At 52.3% G+C, this 18,504-nt stretch overlaps 5 protein-coding genes across 5 annotated transcripts; 3 read left to right on the top strand and 2 right to left on the bottom strand.

Moving 5' to 3' along the window:
• Positions 1 to 126: 126 nt before the first annotated feature.
• AA0111_g217 (hypothetical protein) lies at positions 127 to 4,249 on the top strand (the record flags this gene model as incomplete). The annotated part of the gene is made up of 3 exons (XM_028647911.1): positions 127 to 357; positions 431 to 3,264; positions 3,322 to 4,249. The coding sequence occupies 3 exons, from the start codon at positions 127 to 129 to the stop codon at positions 4,247 to 4,249; spliced, it is 3,993 nt and encodes a 1,330-aa protein (XP_028511694.1).
• Positions 4,250 to 5,104: 855 nt separating this feature from the next.
• Positions 5,105 to 6,698, top strand: AA0111_g216 (hypothetical protein; the record flags this gene model as incomplete). The annotated part of the gene is made up of 6 exons (XM_028647900.1): positions 5,105 to 5,156; positions 5,208 to 5,300; positions 5,350 to 5,468; positions 5,533 to 5,761; positions 5,823 to 5,923; positions 5,973 to 6,698. 6 exons carry the CDS (start codon positions 5,105 to 5,107, stop codon positions 6,696 to 6,698), a joined length of 1,320 nt encoding a protein of 439 aa, XP_028511693.1.
• Positions 6,699 to 9,900: 3,202 nt separating this feature from the next.
• Positions 9,901 to 11,620, bottom strand: AA0111_g215 (hypothetical protein; the record flags this gene model as incomplete). The annotated part of the gene is made up of 3 exons (XM_028647889.1): positions 9,901 to 10,638; positions 10,687 to 11,036; positions 11,086 to 11,620. 3 exons carry the CDS (start codon positions 11,618 to 11,620, stop codon positions 9,901 to 9,903), a joined length of 1,623 nt encoding a protein of 540 aa, XP_028511692.1.
• A 4,913-nt stretch (positions 11,621 to 16,533) lies between these two features.
• AA0111_g214 (hypothetical protein) lies at positions 16,534 to 17,133 on the bottom strand (the record flags this gene model as incomplete). Its single annotated transcript, XM_028647878.1, has 2 exons — positions 16,534 to 16,952; positions 17,037 to 17,133. 2 exons carry the CDS (start codon positions 17,131 to 17,133, stop codon positions 16,534 to 16,536), a joined length of 516 nt encoding a protein of 171 aa, XP_028511691.1.
• A 196-nt stretch (positions 17,134 to 17,329) lies between these two features.
• On the top strand, positions 17,330 to 17,500 carry AA0111_g213 (hypothetical protein; the record flags this gene model as incomplete). The annotated part of the gene is made up of 1 exon (XM_028647867.1): positions 17,330 to 17,500. One exon carries the CDS (start codon positions 17,330 to 17,332, stop codon positions 17,498 to 17,500), a length of 171 nt encoding a protein of 56 aa, XP_028511690.1.
• Between the last annotated feature and the right edge of the window lie 1,004 nt (positions 17,501 to 18,504).

Below are 18,504 nucleotides of genomic sequence, written 5' to 3'. Positions count from 1 at the left end.
GGAATGGCTTGGCCAGCATCATAGGCCTAGATCGACAGGGCATCGACACCTCCAACACTCACACACCTCCACGCGCCGGAGCTCTCCCAGGTCTCTACCACGCCCGCCGCAGCTCATGCCGCCAGCATGGCTGCGGAAAATACCCCAGACGAGCCGCATACGCCTGCGCGCGACCCTAAACACGTCGACAAGGTAGCGAGCGAAGGGAAAGAGAGTGTCGAGCACGACTCGGACGACGACGACGACGATGTCGACGAAGAGCCGAAGCTCAAGTACAGCCGACTGACAAGAGATCTGGGGCCCGTATACCGGAACGGCGACGCGACAGCTACCTTCATGGTCGCTGGGGACAAGATGGTACGGTCATAGCTCCATGCTTCATGTGCATGAGCCCTACAAGCTATCGACCGAATGCTAAGACTGTACGTAGATTGTAGGCACCCACAATGGCAATATCCATGCGTTGAGCATCCCTTCTTTCCAAATCCTCCGCACCTACAACGCGCATCCTGCTGCCTCAGTGACAGCCCTATCGGTATCGCCTCTGTTGGCTTCGCAGCCCTTCGTGCCCACCGCCTCCGATCTCCGGTCAGCAGACCAGACAAATGCATCTTCCAGAAGAACAGACTCGCCAGCAGGCAATGCAGCCTCTCCCCGCACACCACGCCAAGCCCAGGTGCCGTCGACGCCCTCGAACCAGATATACATAGCCTCTTCTTCCATTGACGGGCACGTATGTGTATCATCTCTGATCGATCCCAAAGACGTCACGCTACGAAACTTCGGACGCCCCGTGCAAGCGGTTGCGCTTTCGCCGGATTACAAGAACGATCGCTCTTACCTATCTGGAGGACTAGCTGGCGAGCTCATTCACACTGTAGGAGGGCCGACCGGTGTACGTTCCAACGCCAACACCAGCTCAGCGTCACAGACAGCTCAAGGATGGCTTGGAGCGATAGGTCTCGGTGGACACAGTGGAAAGGATACCATTCTGCATTCCGGAGAAGGCACCATAACTGCCATCAAATGGTCCCTCTCTGGGAAGTTTGTAGCTTGGTCCAATGAACATGGCATTCGCATCATGCGCACCGATCTCCACCTCGACAGTGCCGACTCCGATAACGCTTGGAAGAGAATTGGCTTCATCGAAAAGCCAAATCGTCGCATATGGCAGGAGATGGCTGGCGTGTGGAAAGCACGGATTGAATGGGTTGATGACAGATCGCTCGAGTCTGACGATGATGCTATAATGAGCATGAATGGCCACCACCTTGCGGATAAAACCGAAGGCACATTACCGCACAACCGCTCGCCCGAGGCATCCAAGGACCCGAAGAAGCAGAACAAGTTTGAGAAGCTCATCATTGGATGGGGCGATGCCGCATGGGTCGTTCACGTACAGCCTGGTGGACCTGGCGTTGGTCGCGATGTTGGTGAGAGATCGGTTGGAAGCGCCGAGGTGGTTCATTTCCTTCGTTTCGACGACTGTATTGTTTCTGGCATTTCGCTCTATACCCCTTCTTTGCTTCTTGTTCTTGCATACCGGACACGCGACGATGATGACAATCCAGTCTCTGGGCCCGACACGACTCCTAGGGGGGGAAGGCACCGTCGCACAAACGGTCTTTCTCCGGAGCTCAAACTCATCGATGCTGCAACCTCAGATGAAGTCGAAGTGGATTCTCTGACCGTCAGCCGATTTGAAAGCCTCTCGGCTGCCGACTACCATCTGGGAACCCTGTATGTACCACATCCAAAGACGATGACTCCGGCCCAGAGGAGCGCACTAGAAGCCATCGGGGGTGGAATATGGGATGTAGGTGCTGCCACCGCACGCATATTCAGCTCTGGAGCAAGTGTAATGAACCTTCCCATTGGTTCCGATAAGCCGCCCTCGAGGGCGCCCTCCATGTCTTCAGCAAGCGCCGGAAATGCCGCTGGTTCAATATCTGGCAAGCGTCAGCAACAAGTACATCCGAACGCTGCAACAGCAGGCCTGAAAGTCTTCATACAGAGTCCATACGACTGCGTATTGGCCATCAAGCGAGAACTATCAGATCACTTCCAGTGGGAACTCGAGCACGAAAACTACAAGGATGCCTGGGAGCTTCTGGAGGACCACCCCGAGATCATCGCGTCTGTCTCCCAGTCAGTCTCAGATAGCTCCGATCCCAGTACACCAACAAAGCAACTAGGAAGCTTGCACGAGTTCTTCGCGGACGACAGCGCATCCCGGACGACCCTATCTGCCACAAGAGCGAATCAAAACTCAGCAGTAGAAAAAGAGAAGCGTCGTATTGGGGATCTATGGGTGCAACAGCTTGTCGGTTCTGGCGACTGGAAGCAAGCAGGCAAGGTCGCTGGTCGCGTACTCGGCACTTCCACAAGATGGGAACATTGGGTGTGGAAGTTTGCACAGACAAACCACTTCAACGAGATCTCGCCCTTCGTCCCTAAGAAACCCATGCAACCTCCATTGCCTTCGATGGTATATGAGGTGATTCTTGGTCACTACATCATACATGATCGCATACGCTTCAAGCACCTGCTTGAGGATTGGGATCCAGACCTATTCGATATAAATAGTGTCGTTGAGGCTATCAAAAGCAAGCTTTCTGCTGGCGATGTCACAGAGGAATCTATCGAGGGCGATATACAAGGTCGAGACTGGCGGATACTGCAAGATGGCCTTGCGAAATTATTCCTTGCCAGTGGCAGACAAAGAGAAGCACTACGCTGCTATATCCGGTTGCAAAATGCAGATGCGGCTATGACTCTCATACGGGATTTCCACCTAGTAGAAGCTGTACGAGACGACATCCCTGGCTTCATCATGATGGGTGTTTCGAAAGAGCAGATGAAGTCAGCTGCAGCGAAGCTGGAGGAATTGGAAGAAGCCTCGGCAGAAGCCATTAATGTTCTCGTAGAGGAAGGCTGCCGTGGTACCATTCCTGCGAGTGACGTTAAAAGCCAATTACAGGCGAAAGGCCCAGCGTTCAGGCCATTCCTGCACTTCTATCTACGGAAGCTCTGGAAGCCGGACATGCATGAACGGACAGCGAAGACGGCTAAAGAACGGGTTGCTGAAGACCGCCTGGCGGCTGACGGCAAGATCGTTGCAGAAGAGTTTGCGGATCTCATGGTGGAGTTGTTCGCAGAGTATGATCGACCGCTATTGATGGAGTATCTGCGCAAATCTCAAAGTTATGATCTGAGCAAAGCCACCGCCGAGTGTGAGAGGAGAGAGTACATTCCAGAGCTTGTGTAAGTCGAGACTGTTCCTGCTGTACCAGTTTTACCTGATTTGCTAATCCACTGCAGACACATCCTCTCCAAGACTGGTCAAACTAAGCACGCTTTGTACTTGATTATTGAGAAACTCTCGGACGTTAGCTTCGCCATCTCTTTTGCCAAGGAGCAAGATGATCCTGAACTCTGGAACGATCTCTTGAATTATTCCATGGACAAACCTCACTTCATTCGCGGTCTGCTTGAAGAAGTCGGCACAGCAATAGACCCCATCAAACTCGTCCGTCGTATTCCCGAAGGCCTCGAAATCGAAGGGCTAAGGGACGGCATAGGCCGCATGGTGCGCGAGTACGAAATCCAACACTCCATCTCAGAAGGAGTTGCGAGAGTCCTTCGGGGCGAAGTAGCGGCCGGTATGGACACATTACGTGCCGGCCAAAAACGGGGTGTCAAGTTTGAAGTCATACCATGTGACGGCGAAGGCCACGAGAACCATCGCCACGCAAAAGGGCGAATCGACATTGAGCCCAAGGGCATCGATCCGGCAACCGCAGCAAAAGCTACAGCTAAAGCTGACAAGAAACCTACGGCTGTATCCTCAACAACTACAGCACCGAACCTCGATCCCACTCCTGCCGAAGCGCCTCAGGGCGAAGCCCCTCCTGGCCACTGTGTGGGGTGCCACCGTCCCTTTACGCTCCCCACGGCCGAAGAAGAGGCCGCCACCGTCGAGGGTGGGCCTATGCCTCTGTCTCGCGACACGCTTGTGGGGTTTGCATGTGGCCACGTCTTCCATCTCACTTGTCTACTACCCAAAACGAGTGCTAGCGCGAGTGTCGCAGCTGGCCTACAACAACAACTTGCCGCTGATGCCCAAGAAAGCGGCGGAAGGTGGACAAGAAGTGTGGGCGCAAAGGTAGCGCATGCACATGTTATCAAGAGTGCAGTGGGCCGGGGCTGCGTCGTCTGTCGGGAACAAGAGGTAGTTGGTGAGGAATAAGTGCAAACGACAGGAGACATGCTACGAAACGATGTATATACGACAGAGATCTGAATAGTTGGACAAGACAGATGTGCACCGAGGTGGATTACATACTGTATTATTAGACGTCAAGTGGAGGACCTGAGTCCGTGCAGCATTGCATTGGGAGCGCTGGAAGCTAGTTGCGTTGACCCATCTATATGGAAACATTGAGCCATGTTCATCAATACGATTTCTAATACCTGTTTCCGTTTGACGAATGTTGCCCGAAGAGGCATCTTTGAGAAAGCTGTTGAAAACTGTGGAAAGGGCGTGGTGACATGCAGAGGGGTAAGGGGCATGAAGGGCGTGGATTTGACATGCCGTCGCTAACAAGCACACGCCTCCAAGCTTATATGACCACGTTGGTGCGCTCAAAATGTACTCGCAGATCACCGCCTGGGCTCTCGCGCTTGACATGAAAGCTGCGCTTTGGTGGAGAGGATGATTGTGATGGCATTGGAGTGTTGGTCGGAATGTCTGACGTGTCACTACGTTTCCGTGGTTATCGGTGGGTCACTAGGGCACACGTTCATTTGCAGAGATTAGACAGAGGAGAAAAGAAGAAGAAACTGGCGATGAAGCTAGAGTGACAGGTACGTGAGGGCATTCGCATGTTGGAATGCAACTGCCAACGTGTGGTAACAATAGACTACCCTATACCCCAAGCAGTATCGGTGACGCACTAGCTAACGCCGGTGAATCTCCGGCGTCTTGATGGTCAGTTGTTCGCATCAACGCTCCGACAACGAACAGTTTGCGCCTCTCTGCACCGCCCTCGGCAGCCTTGATCGCTGGAGAGGATGATTGTTGTCAGAGACCCGCGACTACGACATGGCATTTGAGGTGTCGTATGATCTCGAGAATGAGCAACAGTTCTGGGATGGTGAGAGCGCCTGGCAACCCCACCAACAGCCTCGACTAACACGCTACACAGAACTCGACGATATCGTCTCGACGCGCTGTCACCAGCACGAGATAATCGACAACTCGCTGCGATCCTTCCTTAATGTCACTACGAATTATAGATGTACGCATCTCCAACCTCTGCCGTGACCAACGTTGACCACCACCAATAGCCGAATACCTCCAAACCGACTTCAGCGTCGCAAAATGCATCTTTCGCATGCTCGAGGGCGACCTCTTTGCCTCAAACAAGGCATATGTACGGCGGCAGATAATATATTGTCTTTTGCAGGTATGTTGGTGCATGTCCGGAGCGCATGGTCGCTGGCTGAGCCTGAGGCTGACCAATGCGATAGGAAGATGATAACCCTACTCTTCACATAGTGGCCGCCTTCCTCCTCTACGATGGTCGCAATAGCAAAGACGATGATATCTTTGAGATGATGCACTCGGAAGGCACATTTGCTAGACTTGTTGAGTTGGTGCAAACGCCGAGCGTGCAAGAGGAGACCACTCTGCATCAACTACTTCTACAACTGCTCTACGAATCTTCACGGGTCCAGCGATTGACGTGGGACGACTTTTGTATGGCAACGGCACCATTTCCCATCTTTCCTCAAAGCCATTGCTAACGCTTGTTGTGTAGCTGCGGTGAATGACGCCTTCATTATTTACCTGCTGGAGATCATAGAAGGTGCTTCCGACGATGCTGACGATCCATACCACTATCCTGTGATACGCGTTCTGGTCTGTCTGCTCGTACCCCCTACCAAGTCTTGAGCTGACACCAGAACAGTTGGTTTTGAACGAACAGTACCTTGTAGCGTCGACTAGCCGTCATAGCGATGGACGACCTGGAATAACGAATCGGGTCATCAAAGCTATCTCGACTCACGGAATGACCTACAAAACTTTCGGATGCAACTTGATTCTTCTTCTGAACCGCGAGTCGGAGACCTCCCTTCAGCTTCTAATCCTCAAAGTGCTTTACCTTCTCTTCGGTAATCCTTCCACGGCCGAATACTTTTACACCAACGATCTTCACGTCCTGGTCGACGTCATCCTTCGAAACCTTATAGATCTACCACATGATTCGGCTGCTGCAAACGCATTACGACATACCTACCTCCGCGTTCTATACCCGATACTCATGCACAGCCAAATCAGCAAGCCACCGCATTATAAGCGTGAAGAACTATTGCGGCTCCTCCACCTCCTCGTCTCAAGCGGTAATCATTTTGCTCCCGTTGACGAGACCACCGTACGACTTGTGAACCGATGTACTAGTGTGCAATGGTTACAGCCTCCCGCTGCCACCGCGGAACACGGCTCGACCAATGGCAATGGTACCACAAACTCACCGGTAGACCATGTGGCGAACGGTCAGAAAGAGTACGCACGACGAGCGCTGGGCATGACTGTGCAAGGTAGTAGCGAGAGCTCGACGAGCGTCTTGGAGATCGCAGGTCACACTGCACAACCTGGCGTACAAACGCCAAGTATGTCAAAGGTGGCGCAATAACACGTCGGAATGTTCTGAAGCTATGTTGAGCGACAGGCGTCTTGTGATCGTTATTTAGTGGTTGCGCGGAGTCTGGCGAAGTCCCTTATCAGCGACTTCAGATATCCACACGTCAGTGGAGGCAGGTCGTACTTACACTTGCATGGTAGGAGTTCTGGGCACGTCTAGCGTTCTGTCACCAATCGTGTATCCTGTTTCATTCTACAATCACCTCGACGTCTTCTAGTGGTGGGTCCCTATCATCAATCTGTCTTTGTTTTTAATGCACGCCCCTGGATGGTTGTCCCCGTCCGCTTACGCAGCCGAATGTGGCACATATACAAAGAAATTGAAATCTTGGTCGGGACACTTGCTGAGTCCACAAAGTTCGCATACCCAAGCAGTGGTCTAAGTATCTTACTGCACATGTGGCACCCAGACGTTTTCTAGTCACATGACAGAGGTCGAGCCCAAATGAGAATCCGATCCAGACTGTGAATCTGTTCTCACTATAAAGATCGACATTGCGCAATGCTGCCAAGCTTGCCGCGCTACTTGGAACAATGTACATCGACATCATGTATCCAAGCGGCACATATCAGATACCAACCTCTTACACGCACCAGTCACTTTGGTACTACCCACTCATGCACAGACAACGTCCACCGGATACAAATCTTCCACCGACGCTTTTTAATCTACGCACCATAGGAGCCCTGGCCCCGCGTGCACCACAGAAGGTGCCGCGACAAGACGAGCGGATTGCTTGGCTTTCCGCTATATAGATGAGCCACAGCCGCGGTTAGTGCGGGTACCAAGACTGCGAAGGAAGGTCAAGACGGAATGAGAGATTTTTGTATCGCTTGTTCGGGCTAAGGCTTGCTTATTGCTCCCTTATGATGGTGGGCATGTCGTTTCCGGCTTGGACGTCACGATGGTGGCTGAGTATGCATGTACATCCGTGGAGGCGTCAAAAAGTGCTCAAATCATCCTGTATCGTCATAAGCGTCTTGTTTGAGAAAGTCTTGGAAATGCTGCTAAGTCTTTTGCGACTTTTGGAAGAGTGGTTCGCTTTCTATTCTGCCGAAATGCCAAGTAGACGACAACACCGGAGTGGCATCTGGCATCGTGATGATGATCAACAGCATAGTGGACTTACCCCATAGATCTAGCATGACTCTCATCAATCTCCAGGCGCGTTAGTTAAGGTGGCTTCCGCTAGAAGCGCCACAACGGTGTGACTACCCCAACTTACTCCGTTACATCGCTCGCCACGGTGTACTTCGTATGTTTCACAACAAAAGGTCCATTCCCTTGTTCTAGGCTCGATTAATCCCGCATCTTCTGGCTGTCTGCTCTTCATACCCGCTGCACCGTCGCATGGGTCCGCGGTGGTCACTGCATCACCTAGTAGCTAACCACTGCAACGCACAGATGATCACACCGCTCAGCATCCAAATCACGAACCAAATAGTCATATGTGTTGGTTTCCGAACGCCAAGTGTTCGGAATCTCGGCCCAGGCTTTTGAACCAGACTTTGCGCCTCTGCACCGGAGAGGATGGTTGTGAGACTACAGGGGTGGTCTCTCAATTTATCCCAGATGTTGAGGCTGTTTTCCTGAGTCTTTCGCCTGGTATTCATTTCTTGCGTTAGCATATGCGAGATAGAATGCAGGTGATGAAATTATATGACTATGGATACGTGTACGCACGCAAGGTACCTTCGGGCCCCCACAACATTGTTGCCGCAGCGAAGCATCTGCCCTAGATTTGAATGCTGGCGTTATAATTTGGCTTGGCTATTGTTGGTGCGTAGTTCGGGGACGCAAGTCTTTCTCAGATTGAGTCTGAGACGGTAAGCCTATGTGATGCAATCAATATCGTAGCGGGTGCTACTACAGTGAAAAGGAGACGACAAGATGGGTGTGTAATTGTCATCATGATGTCTCCAATCTTTTGAGCACATACATGCCTAGTGCGCCTTTACGGATCGGAAAACATGGGGCATTACAATGTTCCATATCCTATCTACCATGGAACTCATGCTTCTCGAACAAAGATGATCAGTGATCAACCACTTAGGTATGTGTCACCGTGCCTACCGTGTCAACGTTCGGTACCACGGAAACAATGGAGATCGCTCACCGTGCACAAATACGATACTGCGTCATCAGAAAGCTATACGCCTAGATTTCCAAACTTGTTACTCCAAGATCTATGACCATCAGGATAAATATCAGGCACACATGAACAAGATACCACTGTGCTTGGAGCATTAGTATACCGAAAGCGGAAGAAGCCTTAATTAGGCAGACGAAATCATTACTGCGGCACAATGACAATGAGCGATAACAATATGAGATGTACATGCCTTTGAGAGGAGATGCCGGCCAAATGATCCTTTCGCGAAAACGTTTGTTTACAAACAGCGTCCTAGACCCGACACCAAATAACCCGGACACTCGGACGTCGACGCATGCCGACCTCGTTTACGGAACTACCCTAAAGCAGGTTCCCCCAAAACGCGAAACAAAGCTTTTGCACATCGATGAAATGACAGATTGCGATCTTCGTACTGTAATTCCAAGATCTACGGGACGTGCGTTGTGGAAGCCCAAACTGCCGCGCCGAGCCGGAACAGTGATCAATTTGAACCACTGCCACGGAACTTGGTGATGGACTCGTGATATGTGCGCATAATATGACAATGATTCATATCCGTGGGGCTCTTGCAGCCCGAAAGCCCGGATGCTGCGGTATGAAGTGCTGATTGAGTGAGCCGCAGAGCGATGTGCGGGAATCTCGGGTACGATGTTCGTCACTGGATCACCACGTTCACAAAGTCATGTCACGGCTGGAAGGGGACATCTGAAGCAGGAGTATGATCAAAAGTTTTAATTTCAAGCGCTATGAATTGTAAACTGATGCTCTACCCGTGATCGAGGGAGCTCCGTGCGCCTACATTTGTCTCGAAAAGTGATTCGAGACAGAGAATTTTGGTTGACGGGAACCCTCGATGTCCTCCGCAAAGAAATCTAGTCATAATATGCCGCCGAAAGATGATAGGATATAGAAAGAGCCTGAGTAAAGAAACACATGACCCTTACATGCTAACAAGAAACTTCGTGCAAGCATTCATGACTTCGTAAAGGGATACTCCAGGCGCCTCGCAGAAAGTACAATCAAGAAAGACTAAGGAAACCGCCCGGCGAATGAGGTTCTTTAGACCATCTGGCCGGCATCGCTGACATTGTCGGAGGAAGCACGCGGTGAGGGAACCCGGGTAGGGGCTTGTGATAGTGGGTCAGGTGATGAGGTAGGGTCACTGTCCCTACGCTTCTCAGATGTCTCAGCCTTGCTCAGTCTGCGAATGATTGCCTCCTTCGCATGCTCGCCATTATCGCATGGTAGATACCAGCGAGAGATGATCATGCAAATACATGAGAGCATGAGGTTAGTACCGGACCACATCTGAACAGTGATGTACGTGTTGTACTCTGTGATGAGATGGCCAGCAATGACGGGGCCGGTAAGGGCAGGGATGGCTGCAAACGTGTACATCATACCGGTCCAGTGGCCAAGCTTCTTCTTTGCAAAGTGTCTCGTGTCAGGTGTGGCGTAGGTGCAGTTGAGAATGTTGCCGATAGACGCAGGAGGGAGACCAATGACCATACCAGAGAAGACACCGAAAACGACGCAGAAGGCGATAGCGTCGGTCTCTGATCCAGCCAATGTCCAGAGGACCAGTGTGAGCATCGACGCGGTGAATTGAGAGCCGATATGCATATTGAGGGCGCCGACTTTGTCCGAGAAGTGCGCGAGGAGCATGCGTCCGACAGTCGAAGCTCCGTTCATGATGACAAGGAGCCAAAACGTTTGAAGAGGTTTGTCGGTCGTGTCGGAGGGGCTTATTGGGGAACCTGTCCGGTCGCGAGTGCCAAAGCCGCGCACTGATGCCCACTAAACACTGTTAATTATCGGCGTGGTAGACAGAACAGAGATACTAACCTCTTCAAGGTTGAAGAAGACCGGGTAAAAGCCAAAGAACATGAACGCAACGGCAGCTGTGAACCAGCACCAAGCCTTGTTCTTGAAGGCTTCAGTATCGAACCAAGTCCTAAGCTTACCCCAGCTCTTCGGTTCGTGATGCTCGTGGGCAGGGTCTGGCGTGCAGAAGATGAAGGAGTAGATGCATGTCACCGAAGTGAGAGTGGCAACGTAGCGTACTGCGTTATTGAAACCGACAGACTGGATCAAGTAGCGGAGCATGCTGGGGTAGATCACGCCTGCTACACTGGCACCACAAGCCACATAGCCTACAGCAAGACCCCGGCGCTTGGGAAACCATGTTGAAGCAACTGGAATGGCGTTAGCAGGAAGTAGTGTAGAGTGATGAATGTAACTCACCTTGGGAGCTGGAAACGAAGAAGGTACCCATACCCAGGCCGACCACAAGGCCCTGAGTTGCCCAGATCGAGCCGAAGTTTCCAAGAGCCTCAATGTCGCTGGGATGCGCGACAGAAAGCATGAAAAGACCAAAGGGTACAAGGAAAGTACCACAACCGATCACCTTGCGAGAGTGACCAGCATCCAAGAGCCGCCCGACCACGTTCGACAGCAGAAGCACAATAAAGGATTGAGTCGAGCCGATCAGGTTCAGTTCAAGCTGATCAGTACCTCGGAGTGAGTGGCCAACATAGTATGAGGACCACGTGCCGTAGGCGTTGACTAGTCCCCACGAGTTGAACATGAGGAAGAAGCAGCCTAACAAGCATGCGTAGGCACGCCATGATTGCGGCCAATTGGGCTCGTCGAGTGTGTCGACACTGGCGTGTCGTGATTCGTCTCGCATAGAATTGGTCGCGGTAGGTGCTTCGGAGAGTGGCAGCGTTCCTTCGCTGTACTTCCGACTCTCTTTGTAGGTAGATCGTGTAGGTGGCATCTTGACCGTGGTTGCTGTAGGTGAAGACGGTGAGGCCAAAGAGGGAAGAGCAATCAGTTAATTGGGAAAGCGTTTGTCGTATGAAACGATAAGATGCTCAACACAGATAGCACGTGTTGGAGGGGAAGCGCTCAAATGGACGCACTGGTGATAGATTGATACAGATTCAAACAACTGTCAAAGCGGCGGGGATGGGGTATAAGTACGGTACTCATGTGCAAACACTCACGGAACTGGGGAACGAGCCTAAGGCTTGGGTTGATAGAGGGTTCTTTTACGGCTCCACTCTTGCTAAGCACGCGCGTAACCCCCATGTAGATTGTGGCCACCTTCTCCCACAGTGACGTGGTAGTCAAACTGGTCGTGTAATGGGGAATGGATGCCGCAGGGCACAAGCAACGCAGGGGTGCAAGCCCAAGAGAAGCCAAGGCCATACGGAAGTCTGAACTCCGCCGGTGGCAGGGAATACTTCATTACTCTGCTAGAGGCTTCAGATGCCCTGCGGCCCAAAGCTTAGTGCGGCGCGTTAATCCGGTGGAAGAGCGATCAGCGGTGGTAGATTCTCCGGCGCATCTTGCGTTTGGGCTTCCCCACGCTCACTCGTTGTCGTGAAAACACGTCCACAATGTCGTCTCCCAGGGTATTCCCTTTGACTGCTGGTGACCTAGGCTGCTACAAACTAGGACGTTGCCACCTCTTTTTACTGAATGTGTGTGTCGCAATTGGCGGTTCTGAACCGCGCTGGGCGACACTACCATGGTACATGGACCAAGCATCTCCTTTCCCATAATTGCGTGTGCGAATATCGAGATTGCTCATAGGCTGTGCAGTCTTGGCTTGTTCCACCAAAACGAAGTCGTCCGTGGGCATAGACACTCGGTAGACGATGATAGGGGTCGATACGTCTAACAAGGTTGTATAAAATAGCGGAGCGGGCCCCAGCGCTTGGCAGAGCGTCAGCGGGAGGCATGATGAGTGATGCGGCTCGATTGGGTCCGTATGCCAAGAATGTGCTCGAGTAGTGATGTACAATCCGCCTTGGCTGGCCCAGTTATATTGCAAGGGCCAAAGATGAGTACTCTCGCGGTACTACCGCTGAGACTTTTACAACTCTGGGCAGTTCCTGGATCAGAGCGGATGCGCCGGCCGATAATCTGGATGGAGACGCGCAAGCACATGGAGGGTGTCGACACTAGACATGCAAAGTCACTGTGGAGGAGGGTCGAGTGTCACCCGCAATACCTTGAGTACATGATAGAGAGGCCACGCTAATGTTGGCGGCGTAACAAGATCAGCGGGCCGGTGCGGTTCGTTGCTTCGTTATCTTCAGTTTCAACACAGCCACAACCGCTTCATACGGTCAGGGATCGACGACTAGGGCGCTCTGCCAAGCATCAGCACCCACGCTGGCGTTGATGCTTTGTTCTTCCCGCCGTAACGAAGATATGCTCTCAAGGAAACGTATCATGTTGCGAGTCGGTACGGTTGTGGCTGCATGAGATTCATCACCCTGCATTGCGACGAGTCGTCCAGCGACACACATCTATGTCAGTGCTTGGTTGTCAGCTAAGATGCATCTTTTTTGTTGACGGACGACGCGCGGAAAGTGGACTCTAGGATTCCGAAAGCGCATGGAGTGTGTTGGGGTAGAATGGTGGAGAAGAGTTAAGGCTGGCGATCAGCGACGCTACCTTCAGAGAGTTTGCTTTGCCAAGGCTCTTTGTCGGCCGGGCAATTACGCGTTCAGGAAGTCCTCGCACAATATCAATCCGATCCAGCGTCGAGACGAGCACCAGATACTATTTCTAATCCGATCTGGAAACAAGTCCAAGCCCGATATCTTCCTAGGTCTGTGCAGATCTCCCCTGTCGGGAAGTGTCAAGAGCCGAGAAGAAACAAAGAAGCATCCCGCGCAGAACTGCGCTACATGTTACTCAAATGACAAAGGCAAAAGAGAATGTTATCTTGCCTGATTCCTCGCAGTCGTCTTGTTGCATAACAGCCAGAGTTGAGCCTCGCCACGGTAGCGGTCAGCTGGCGGCGTCGTCTCTCCGTCGCGATAGCTAGTCAGTTTCCTATCATGATGGCGAGGCACGAGCTGAATTCCCGCGGACTTCATCGGCTACGTCACAAGTGTTCCACAATAGTCCCATGGGGAGGAGGACCCTTGGAAAACCGGGACTTGTCCAACGTTCTAACGAATGTAGCGAAGTTGTACCGGAGCCGGACGTTGAGTAGCGGATATCGTCATGCATGCTACTTTGCAGTGCCACATACATGCTGCCGCAGTCAGTCCGCACAGCGGAACCATGTCGTGATTTAGCTTTCGAACGTTGACCTTTTGGGTTGGCTGGGTAAGGCCTCCGTGTATCGTCCGATGAGCAGCTGTGACAGCGGAAGCGGCGTTTGGGCTTCGATCGCAGTTCTACGGCTAGATGCTCGGAGATTACGATAGGGTGTGACTGATGGTATCAATCGCATGGTGTTGTCAGCGACTTCCGAGCATGGTCGGTTCGCTTCTCTATGCGAATTTGCGCGAGCGCGCCCGTCCGCAGTCTGGTTCAATAATCATTAGCGAGCGCGAGCCAACTTGTTGAGATTTAAGAACTCGTATCTTATTATCACGGTAACCATTCTACCTAATGTGTGTTAGTTCATGTCGTGGTCAATTAAGGGGTCATCAGTTATCATCTCAGTACTCCCGCTGGTGCATGCGACAATGCCAAGTCCTGAACTGGAAGGAAAACTCACCCAGGAAACATTTCCATCCACTCCAATCCTCCGAACCATATGGAAGAGAGCCTTTCGATTTCCGCCCCCGCCATCACTGATAGCGCTGTGGAAGAAACAAGCAAATACGAGCGGAACGCCACAAAAAAGGACCCCCTGCGGAGGCGTGCAGTTTCCGTGTGTCAACATCAGGCCACTTCAAGATGCAACTCCGAAACGCGATTCCGCACCTATGAGACGGCGGCCTCGAAACGACAGCCGCCAGGGCGGAGCGGAGAGCGGAAGACGTTGAAACAAAAGAGATGATGTTATGGCGAAGCGCTTCAGATCCTTCTTGTCGTCTGCTGGGCGTAACTGGGCAGGGCCGACTCGCCACGTTGTTAGAGGTCCGACGACTGCTCCGACTTGGAAACGACAAGGAAACGACAAGGCGGCGACCAAGACCGACAACCGCCGCACTCCATGTCAAAGATCATTTCGACTCGAACCGCTGCCCCTAGCATGTGTTGGCCTCAGGCGGAGCGGGAGGCTCAGCGCTGTCTGTGGCGCTGGGTTCCAGGTTGCATACGGAAAGGGGTTTCCATAGGCGACACGACTTCGTGACTCGCAAAGAAATATTCACTCGGGCAATCACGACTGCGCTGAGACCTCCCGTTGGGCACTGCCATGCTTTTTCCACATGTCTCGGCACCTAAGGCACCACAAGGCAACGGGCAACAAGCAACGAATGTCTCGCACGTTCACCATCATGGTGTCAGAGCGCGGCCTCCGAGAGTACCGCAAGCTCAACAAATATAACATTGGGCTCGCCACAGGTAAGTGCGGTCTTGTAATCAAACGATCCAGGAGTTAGCACGATCCTTCCATTTGACCACCTACAGAACGCAGCCAATTCCATCATATACTTGGCATGGTGTCTTGACTATACCCAGACACTACCCAGTCGGCGTTTAAGCAACACTCTGATAACATTTCAGCGACACACAGCGCGACGTGTGAGAATGATTTATTTACACCCTCTTGTATTCCAGACGGTAACCAAGGCAAACCAATTCTACTGCAAGCACCTTTTCAAAATACAATTGTATACGAAACAAGCTTGTCGAAACAGCAGCCACATGTTGCGACGCTTGACACTGGTGTATTTTCTTTCCCAGTCTACACGTCTATTCCAATCCTCTCTCAAGTACATTTTTCTCGGTCTTTCGCACTCCATCATTGAACAACTCCGGTCAGACCCGCGAAGCGCTTGCGCCTCTACCCGGGCGCATCCGAAGAAACTCATGTCGGAACAATGCTGTCATACTGGCATAACAAGCAAATTTCCCAATACTCTCATATCCTTGATGCTTACCGTCAATACCACTACCCTCACTCTTTCCAACACGTCTTCGTTGAGCTGGAATATTGATAACACGAATTTCGCCATACTTTCGGCGCCGCAGTTGTCGTACGCGCGTCGCAGTATTTGCAAGTAGTAAAGGGTTGTTGAGGGGATCCGAGACATCTCCGACCAACAAAACAATGATACACAGAGACGACAACAACAAACTATGCAAAATCGTGTTGTCAGGACTTTGCTCCGAGGAAGCGTCAAGCTGCCATGGCTTGCTTAGGTAAACGCGTGGCTGCCATGTGGCCACGCAATCGTAACATTCATTTTTTCTTCTCAATCTTCTCGATTTGTCATGTTCTGTTCTAACTGGGGTTCTTTTTCACGAATGGGTCAGCTGGTCGTTCGGCATTCGGTGATTTCTCGTGGAAAGTATATAGAAGTCGTCGGCTTTCATGGTGTATATTCTCTCTACTCGAGTAATGGGATAGCTTTCGAGCAATGTCATTGTGTAGTCAACAATGCGACGAGCTTGAGTGTAAAGACAGCAGGTTAGATGACACGTCACACGAGACACAGTGTTGCACCACAGCAGACAAAAGCACGTCATGGAATACGAATGGCTGTCATTACTCTAGCTACAAATACAAGTTCGCTAGACGCTTGCCTCATAACGCCATGCTCCAGGGACGAAAGATTACTGTCCCGTGTTCGAAATCAGAAGCTGAAGAGTCAAAAAAGAAGCTCCCAGCGCCACTACGTCAGGGCGTGGAAAGCAGAGCTGCAGATGGCCATGGCCAAATCGCCCGAGGGGATATCATGTCTGCATATCGCATATCGCATGTCTCGTCTAAACACCCTTGATAGCAACGGTGCGCTCGCTGTTCAGCTTGTCCGCATTCCGGTCGTGGCTCTCCTTCTTGCAGTCCTCCAGTCCCTCGCACTTGTGATCCTCGAGCATGCGATGACGGCTGCAGTGCCTGCCCTGGCAGAAGCCGCAGTCACCGACAATGGGTTGTGCGCGGTCCTTGCAGTCCTTGAAGGAACAACGGATCTTCTTTGGGGGCATGCCGCCGCGGAGCGGGAGTGCGAGGTGGAGAGTCGAGTTGGGGCCGATGGCGTAATCAGCCAAGGTGGTGTCGGATGAGGAAAGGTGCTTGCCGGCGTGGACAATGCGCAGATCCGAGGGCGTGGAGAGGTTGGTTCGGAGAGCGAGGAGGGAGCGCAGGGTGCTTATCGATGTGTTTGAGGGGATTGTGAGGGGGATTGCTGATGCACCATGTTAGCCGTGTCTGCTGTGACTTCATAATGCGACCTGTTCCGAGCGTCGGAACCGTGGCGGGAACGACTTACTGCTGCTGCCGGATACCGTCTTGACGAAGATCTGCATCGTGTCCTCGGATTCGGAGCTGGACGAGCTGATGCTGCTGATGCTGGATGAACGGCGCATAGTGGCAGTTGCGGAGAGGCAAGTACGGGTAGATGTCGTGTGCGTGTGCGGGTGCGGAGAGCGTGTGAGATGACGCTGATGTGGTCGGCGAGTTGTGGCGGCGAATTGACCGGCTAGATAACGGAGATGGTTGAGCGGGTAGATGCAGATAGGAGATGTTATATACAAGCAGGAGGGTGAAAGTAGGGCGAGTGCTATGACGGAGAGTGAGTGGGTGGGGGGCAGTAGCAGCAGTAGCAGCAGTAGCAGTAGCAGTAGCAGTAGCAGTAGCAGTAGCAGTAGCAGTAGCAGTAGCAGTAGCAGTAGCAGTAGCAGTAGCAGTAGCAGTAGCAGTAGCAGTAGTGACAGATGGGGATCAAGTAGGTAAAGGAGACGCAGACCGCTTCTTAAACAAAGGCAAATGGAGCCCCATGCTGTCACTGGTGCCTTGGTCCGACCGATGGCACTGCATTGCGCTGCGCGCTGCACTGCACACGACTCGAGCCGACATGCGTTCGCAGCGCGTCCTTTGCCTCCCCGATGCAGGGCGGCTACCACTAGCCGACCTTCTTCCATGGTATTCTATGCCTTGCATCAGCACCAAAGCTAGCCTGGAGCCCTTCAAAACACGCCTCTCATCATCATCGCCAGCCATGAGGCAAGTCTGACAAAGTGTCCAAGACGCTCATGCATGTACTTCCACATCATCCCTCGCCCGACTTGCCTCTTGCATGTGACACGTATCGGCGACATGCCTCACCCACTCCTGTATGGTACTTGTGACATGCAATCTAGATCGTGTCTCATGCACCCTGCATACCAGGAACTCGCTTGTTGCCGCCTCAAGGCGTCTAACACGCCGACGACAGCAGACAGCAGCGCCTGCCACTGTATTGTGTCGGATGAGGCGCATCGCTCGGCCTGCGCCAGTGTTTGCGATTCGTGGCGCGTGCATGCCGGCTATGCGCTGTGTGAGGCTGGACGACTATCGTCATAAAACAGAGCCATCGTCATCCTTGGTGTTGACCATCGCCCTGCCGCTTCCATTCGACATGCTTCGTTCTGACATATGCACAAGGCCTAATGCTCCGAGTCGATGCGGACATGCCGTTGATCATGTCGAGTCACGCTACCATCCGCCCATCGTGTCGTCTGTGCGACGACCGCTTGGATCCGTGTGCGGTCGGCACATTTGGTACTCGAGACACGTCCATTGCTCTGTACGCCTACATGGTCAAACATCTTCCAAACATGGCCTTTCCCCACACGCGCTTTCACGCACACACACACATACATACTTTATATCCGTCCTGTCACATTGCCATTGCTTCTAGAAGCGTTTCATCGTCTCCCGGACCGCTTTGGGGCCCAAACAAATATGTTTATTACTAC

Source organism: Alternaria arborescens (genome assembly GCF_004154835.1).
Source record: "Alternaria arborescens strain FERA 675 chromosome Unknown contig_1, whole genome shotgun sequence".
Lineage (NCBI taxonomy): Eukaryota > Fungi > Ascomycota > Dothideomycetes > Pleosporales > Pleosporaceae > Alternaria > Alternaria arborescens.
The sequence above is the reverse complement of the archived record's forward strand: the minus strand, read 5'-3'. Positions and strand labels throughout refer to the sequence as shown.